General features: G+C 33.4%; 1 protein-coding gene across 1 annotated transcript in view; it reads right to left on the bottom strand.

The window, feature by feature from the left end:
* LOC117118840 (cuticle collagen 1-like) overlaps window positions 1-8,433 on the bottom strand; it is a 10,178-nt gene extending 1,745 nt beyond the window's left edge. Inside the window, exons 1-8 of the mRNA XM_033263554.1 lie at window positions 8,318-8,433; window positions 6,919-6,957; window positions 6,549-6,629; window positions 5,603-5,647; window positions 5,217-5,261; window positions 4,994-5,038; window positions 2,582-2,626; window positions 2,364-2,408 (exon numbers count right to left, since the gene is read on the bottom strand). Of these exons, the coding sequence (XP_033119445.1) occupies window positions 2,364-2,408; window positions 2,582-2,626; window positions 4,994-5,038; window positions 5,217-5,261; window positions 5,603-5,647; window positions 6,549-6,629; window positions 6,919-6,957; window positions 8,318-8,414 (442 nt within the window). The 5' untranslated portion in view covers window positions 8,415-8,433. The remainder of the gene's footprint in view (window positions 1-2,363; window positions 2,409-2,581; window positions 2,627-4,993; window positions 5,039-5,216; window positions 5,262-5,602; window positions 5,648-6,548; window positions 6,630-6,918; window positions 6,958-8,317) is intronic.
* Window positions 8,434-8,554: the final 121 nt, after the last annotated feature.

The raw sequence follows: 8,554 nt of genomic DNA, 5'->3' as shown, positions 1-8,554 counted from the left end.
ATCATAAAGGGTCCGTAATAAAGACTAAAATAAGCCAATACGTGACGAACAAAAAAAGGAATGTCTCTATCACAACATTTCAGCATGTAATGTACAATCCAGTTTTTACTATTTTCTTAATCAGCATCTTACCTGGTCTGCTTTTGTCAACATAAAATTATTGGTTCACAGTTCTTTATTTAAATTTCATTGATTTTCAAATAAAATCAAACAAAACAATTTTATTATCGAGCATTCGAGTCTAATCTTTTATTCTTCAAGTGAGACATTATTGTATTAACATTTATAAAATATTAAAAAATGTGTCTGACCTGATTTACTAATTTGTTTAGTATTTTTCCCAGAATATTTTAAGGATATGGTACACTGCAATATGTAAATGAAATAATCATCAACAACTACAGCTATAAACAAGACAAATAAAGTTATGGTTTGGAGTGGTTGTACTATATAAATGATTAGTTTACTTAAAATGTTGAACTTTACTATGAGTATATATGCTTTTACATGATAAACACAAAATATGCACAAAAACGTCTAAACATAGAACAATTCAGGCCAATATTAGTTTACCATTCCTTAAGTTCAAAGGAAGTACACTCTTTTAAATGTTAATATTTATTTTAAATATATATTTAACATCGATAATTACAGGAAATTTTATTGAATTATCAGTCTTATTATACACTTGTTATATCTGAACTCCAAATTAATTAGATTTTATGCAGGCACTGGCGTGGAAGGTTAAGCCTAATTAATGAATATATTTTATGGCTGTGTTTGGTAAATAAAGCAAAAATAAATAAAAATAATGTTAGCATTATTTTACTGTTTAAATAAACAATCTTTTATAGACACTTTGTTCCTTCCTGGCTTCTCCCTCATCCTAATTTTGAGAAAATAAATATATTATTATTATGCAGTGAAGTTTAAAAGAAAATGTACTGGGATGGTGTCCGGCGAGGCGTAGTTTAGACACTAACATTACAGAAAAGTGCATATCCTATATCTTATTTCATGTCGCCGTATGTTTTTCTGTAAAATGATTTTGTTTTGGACCTGAAGCCTAGGCTCAGACGTACCGAGACGGTGTCCAGCGTGGGATAGCTTCCCATTAGTTAGGATTTGTAGTTAATGTACCGGTATTGCCCCATAAAAAATACCCAAAATAAATGATGAAAGTTATTTTTGAAATTGTTTACACATGATTTTAAAATGAAATGATAGAAACACTTTCAGTCACAAATCAAATGAAAATAAAGAAATCCGAAACTGATTCTGAATCAGTATGTAGTATAAATTCAGATTACAAATTTTTGAATATAATGATTTCTATGCTCAAGTAGTAATGTATATGCTTACTGCAAATGAGCACGGTAATATTAACGTGGTAAAACTCTCAAATCTTAATACAATGAAGGTGCTACATTACAGAATAATAATTAATGAAAAAACATAAATAAAAGCAGAATTGATGTTATTTTATGTTATCAGTGTATCAATCTAGTTACAAACATACACAAAGTATCGGTATTAAAACTGAAAAAACCAGCAAACTTTGTACAACGACATGTTAAATGGCGGATATCTCCGATCTGCAACTGCATTTATTTATATTAGTGTAATGGGAAAAATAATCAGTGCATGCTTTTCTTTCCAATGATACCACATATTCCCATCTTGGCCTAAGTATGTCTGCCATCTTGTTTTCCAAGATGGCGGCCATTTAACATCGTGAAAAATTGGCACCAACATTTTCCTTGATTGTTCATTGGTCAGTATAAAATTCTGAGTCGGAAAATATGAATTGCTAGCATAATGACATAAGCCCCTGCACTACTACTATAAGCAGTTAATTAGGGTCTTTCAATATTTTAAGGATTTTATTGTTTAAGAAAACCTCACGCACACATGTGCCCATACATCGAATAACGACTTATCTTACAATTAATGTTTACATTTGCGGTTGACACTTGAGGTAAAAATGGAAATGTTTACATTTGTAGGCGAAATGTTTATACATTTGTGGTTGAACATATTTTCACACTTGTGAGTGAATTGTTTACATTTGTAGTTATTTTGACATTTTGTGCGTGCAATTTGTGGTTACTTTTACTTTGTGGTTTATTTTTACATTTGTGGGCTCTACAGCCCGACCCTTGTGTATTGTTGCTAAGTTGTGGGACATTAAACAGCGTAAACGTATGGAAACGTACGCACGTTCTTTGTGGGACATGCGCGAAATATAGCTATTGAATAACACGTCCTGATTATTTAGTTGGTAAATTTGATTGCCACTCCATTATGTATAATAATGAGCCAATAATTTTCGTTTTTCCTGTAATTTTCAGCTAGTTACATACCTGAATCACCTTTTTCGCCAGGTGGTCCAACTTTTCCCGGGGCACCTTTAAAAAACAAGCAAGAATGCGTATGGCATCATCTTTAACTACGTATAGTTTAAATATTTTTCTAAAATCGTTGACATTGTTACAAATTGAAATATCTCCAAAAACATTAAATTTAATTTTTTTTGGAGTTAATAAAACCGCCATCATTAAAACAAATGATTAAATCTTACCGTCTAAACCGTCGATCCCCAGAAGACCCACTTCGCCCTTCTGCCCTGAACACAAAATAAATGAAAGTGTGATTATAGAGTGATAAAGACTAAAATAAGCCAATACGTGACGAACAAAAAAAGGAATATCTCTATCACAACATTTCAGCATGTAATGTACAATCCAGTTTTTACTATTTTCTTAATCAGCATCTTACCTGGTCTGCTTTTGTCAACATGAAATTATTGGTTCACAGTTCTTTATTTACATTTCATTGATTTTCAAATAAGGTCAAACAAAACAATTTTATTATCGAGCATTCGAGTCTAATCTTTTATTCTTCAAGTGAGATATTATTGTATTAACATTTATAAAATATTTAAAAATGTGTCTGACTTGATTTACTAATTTGTTTAGTATTTTTCCCAGAATATTTTAAGGATATGGTACACTGCAATATGTAAATGAAATAATCATCAACAACTACAGCTATAAACAAGACAAATAAGTTATGGTTTGGAGTGGTTGTACTATATAAATGATTAGTTTACTTAAAATGTTGAACTTTACTATGAGTATAATGCTTTTTACATGATAAACACAAAATATGCACAAAAACGTCTAAACATAGAACACTTCAGGCCAATATTAGTTTACCATTCCTTAAGTTCAAAGGAAGTACACTCTTTTAAATTTTATTTAATATTTATTTTAGATATATATTTAACATCGATAATTACAGGGAATTTTATTGAATTATCAGTCTTATTACACACTTGTTATATCTGAACTCCAAATTAATTAGATTTTATGCAGGCATTGACGTGGAAGGTTAAGCCTAATTAATGTATATATTTTATGGCTGTGTTTGGTAAATAAAGCAAAAATAAATAAAAATAATGTTAGCATTATTTTACTGTTTAAATAAACAATCTTGTATAGACACTTTGTTCCTCCCTGGCTTCTCCCTCTTCCTAATTTTGAGAAAATAAATATATTAATATTATGCAGTGAAGTTTAAAAAAATGTACTGAGATGGTGTCCGGCGAGGCGTAGTTTAGGCACTTTCAAACATTAAAGAAAAGTGCATATCCTATATCTTATTTCATGTCGCCGTATGTTTTTCTGTAAAATGATTTTGTTTTGGACCTGAAGCCTAGGCTCAGACGTATCGGGACGGTGTCCAGCGGGGGATAGCTTCCCATTAGTTGGGATGTGTAGTTAATGTACTGGTATTGCCCCATGAAATATACCCAAAATAAATTGTTTACACATGACACATGATTTTAAAGGGAAATGATAGAAACACTTTCAGTCACAAATCAAATGAAAATTTAAAAAATCCGAATCTGATTCTGAATCAGTATGTAGTATAAATTCAGATTACAAATTTTTGAATTTAATGATTTCTATGCTCAAGTAGTAATGTATATGCTTACTGCAAAATGAGCACGGTAATATTAACGTGGTAAAACTCTCAAATCTTAATACAATGAAGGTGCTACATTACATAATAATAATTAATGAAAAAAACATAAATAAAAGCAGAATTTGTGTTATTTTATGTTATCAGTGTATCAATCTAGTTACAAACATACACAAAGTATCGGTATTAAAACTGAGAAAACCAGCAAACTTTGTACAACGACCGATCTGCAACTGCATTTATTTATATTAGTGTAATGGGAAAAATAATCAGTGCATGCTTTTCTTTCCAATGATACCACATATTCCCATCTTGGCCTAAATATGTCTGCCATCTTGTTTTCCAAGATGGCGGCCATTTAACATCGTGAAAAATTGGCACCAACATTTTCCTTGATTGTTCATTGGTCAGTATACAATTCTGAGTCGGAAAAACATGAATTGCCAGCATAATGACATAAGCTCCTGCACTACTACTATAAGCAGTTAATTAGGGGGGTCTTTCAATGTTTTAAGGATTTTATTGTTTAAGAAAACCTCACGCACACATGTACCTATACATCGAATAACGACTTATCTTACAATTAATTTTTACATTTGCGTTTGACATTTGAGGTAAAAATGGAAATGTTTACATTTGTAGGCGAAATGTTTATACATTTTGTAGTTAAACATATTTTTTACACTTGTGAGGGAATTGTTTACATTGTGGTTATTTTGACATTTTGTGGGTACAATGTCTTTACATTTGTGGTTACTTTTACTTTGTGGTTTATTTTTACATTTGTGGGCTCTACAGCCTGCCGATTGTGTATTGTTGCTAAGTTGTAGGACATTAAACAGCGTAAACGTATAACGTACGCACGTTGTTTGTGGGACATGCGCGTAATTGAATATTGAATAACACGTCCTGATTATTTAGTTGGTAAATATGATTGCCATTCCATTATGTATAATAATCAGCCAATAATTTTCGTTTTTCCTGTAAGTTTCAGCTAGTTACATACCTGAATCACCTTTTTCGCCAGGTGGTCCAACTTTTCCCGGGGCACCTTTAAAAAACAAGCAAGAGTGCGTAAGGCATCATCTTTAACTACGTATAGTTTAAATATTTTTCTAAAATCGTTGACATTGTTACAATTTGAAATATCTCCAAAAACATTGAATTAATCTTTTTTTTTTTTGGAATTAATAAAACCGTCATCATTGAATCAAAGGATTAAATCTTACCGTCTAAACCGTCGATTCCCAGAAGACCCGCTTCGCCTTTCTGCCCTGAACACAAAATAAATGAAAGTGTGATTATAGAGTGTTTTTATTTCGCTTAGGATCAACAGTAGATTTTTAATAATGTATTATTAGTCTCAGCAAATTTGCTGAATTACAAGGTAAGTTAAAATCATGAATACGTAAAACAAACAAAATAAAAATATATCATTAAAGGCATAAAGAAATAAGGAAAAATACTGTAGATGAAACAAATGATTGATTGATGACTCAATTGAAACTCAATATTTTAACTGCTCGTGGTTTAATTTTGGTGGTAAGTCATAATGCATCTAACATTTTATCTGATAAAAATGGGTTTTAATCTTACCACAGTTTTGTAATCTTACCTGGTACACCTGGTGCACCATAAGACCCCATATCGCCCTTTGTTCCTGAAATAAAATTAACATTTTTTGTTTCAAATAACTTAATGTAGACCTATGTATTTCATATTCATTCCTGTAGATACAATAGGAGTCTATTCGATTTCTCACAATTTTGTTAATATTATTTTAAAATAAAACTAAACTGTCGTTGGCCTACACTATTTACAGTCGATCGCCTAGACTGACAGAAGATTCTGAAAGTTGAGTAGGATAGCCAGAATCGCAAGTTTGACATAAGTACAAAATGAATAATATGGTGAAATCAATCGTGAATAAATATTGTTTGTTCCTCTTCCGGAATGAATTCACAAATTTAAATCAGTTTTTTCGTTCTAATAACGTGTAGCAATATACTGTACTTTCTTCTGTAGCTTCTGTGGCAAAAGGCCGGGTAACATAAACAGTGGCGTATCTAGGATTGAGCACCATGGGGTGCATAATGAGAGGTGCCAAGGGGAAGGGTAGTTTTGGGAGGGGTTCCGCCATCCCATTAGAGAACTGTTCCCATCAGAGAATTAATAGACGGCTAGACGCTCTTAGGTGGCATCTGAAAAAAGTTAAGCTTAAAACAAAACGCCTACTACAATGTAACATATAGCTTATACACGAGAAGCACACACAAAACAAGTGACCATTTTTTTCACGGCAACCAAATGGGGTGGCTAGCCACCCAATTTGTCCCTTAGTTTCGACATTGATAAAACCGGGTGGCAAAAGGGGGGGGGGGGGTGTCAAAAAGCCAGATGGAACAGGCCCAAACCCATGATCCATACAACACATTGCTATTAAAAGATCTTTATTGTGATTTTGTTCTTTTTACCACGGGCTTTTTCAAATTATTCAACGATAACGATGTACACCATAAAGTAAAGTGAATAAGGAATATGAAAGAGCAATATATTGTTACCTGTGGCGCCCTTTGGTCCTGGTTCCCCACGTGCACCATTGACACCAGGAACTCCTGGAACTCCGGGAACACCGGGAACACCTGTGTAAACATACATAACATTTTATATTTATATTTAACTGGTCACTCAATTGCAATTGTAGGTCTATGTAATATAATATACTTCATTTCAAACTGAATGTTCTTCAAGCACGGTTACAGTAAATTAATCTCTGGTATTTCAAAACTTAACTCAAAAGTTTCCTTTTTCAAAGAGAAACAGTGACCATTGAACAGGTGCTTCCTGGTACTGGTAATAATTTGGTTATCATAAAGTAAGATTGTTACAGTATTTCATTGAACAAGATACAGTATAAATAAATTGACTTACCTGGTGCTCCAGCCACTGCTCCAGTTGGTCCGCGTGGACCTATATGAACCAAAAATTTAATGATTCAATATTAATCCCTGTCCAGACTATCACATTTTCTTTAGGCTTATTCGACTGGTTCATTTCGTTGAGTACCAATTTTCGTTGAGTAGGACCTATTATTTTTATTCGGCTGGTTCGTATAAAATAGACTTCGTTGACAACGAAAATTAACGTAACAAGAATGCGTTAATAAGCGTTAAATTATGCACGTGACCAAAAAATGGCCGATTGGTCAGTTTAGCAACAACATTTGCGTTAATATAATTTGGATTAAATTTTAGAAAATAATAATATTTACCCACAATGAAGTCAAAAAATTATTGTATGCTAACAGAATTCAAAAACTGGATGAAAACATTTTTTTTACGAAAAACCCATACTGCCACAATCTGAAGCAGCCTTAATTACGCAGTGTGTATCGCGGTAACTATGCAGCAATTTTGTTTTATCGAGTATTTATCAGTTTTCTATTCGACAGTCTTTACCACTGCGCAGGTGGACGTGGTTTAACGAGAACGATCAGTCGAATACGGCATTTGATTAAAAACTGATGTAACATACCATTATTATATGGTCATATAAAATATGTCAAAGGTCAGAAATGGCATTTCCGGTCATTTCTTAGCAAACTCATTAATTAGACCAAATAGAAACATGAATGTTCCGAACAAATTGACACCAAAATTAACTCTATCACCAGTGGCTGCGGAGATATAAAGACCATATTGCTATGACCTTGAAACATGTCAAACGTCATTTCCGGTCATTTGTTTGCAAAATGTTCTATTAGAGCAAATATAAATATGCATGTTTCGAACAATTTGGCATCAAATTTAACTCTCTACCACCTGTGGTTGCGGAGATACAAGGACCTTATAACGTTGACCTTTCACCCTGACCTTTTGACCTTTTGCCACATTTTGAAAATGTGTTACCCCAAGCCAAAATAATTCTTGGACCACCTGAACCAATTTCTGAAGTAAAATGCTCTGCACCTCAAAGTGCATACAAAACCTGGTCTGGCTCCTAGGGTAAACGCGTATTTACTAATTTGATTATAAAGCAGCAGAAAGGATGTTTTTCAGTAGTAGGTCTATATGTGTTACTGCTCTTGGTCTGATTTTAATGTTAAAATGTGAATTAAAAAACGGGCACTTACTGCGGCCGACGCGATTTTATGTAGAACGCAACGCCATGATCGTTTTTAATAACGATCCGTTCAGACTGCCACCGACAATCAGCAGACGGCGTCGTGTCGTCTAGCTCTGTCTCACAGATAGCGGAGGAGGACCGTCGGCAGGGAGTGTCCGGCTTTAGTGAATTGATAATAGGTTTGTAATAATCAGATCTTACTTACATGATGTCGCTGAGCTCTCCTCGTTATCAGGTGCTGTTTCGATGCCGACACTTCTCTTACGCAACGTATGACCCAGCTTCTGTAAAGCCAGCAGCATTCACAATTAATACGCTAACTCATTGACTATAATACAAGGGGTGGCGCCAGTGCAGAGGGGGGGGGGGCCCCATTTACATATTATTTTACTATAAAATCGTTTAAATAATCCTTTGAACGCCTAATATGTCAGTTTCCGGG

The sequence above is a fragment of the Anneissia japonica genome, unplaced genomic scaffold (assembly GCF_011630105.1).
Source record: "Anneissia japonica isolate Jap-2015-1 unplaced genomic scaffold, ASM1163010v1 scaffold737_len1565949_cov176, whole genome shotgun sequence".
In the NCBI taxonomy this organism is placed as follows: Eukaryota; Metazoa; Echinodermata; class Crinoidea; order Comatulida; family Comatulidae; genus Anneissia; species Anneissia japonica.
This window is presented reverse-complemented; position numbering and strand designations above follow the sequence as displayed.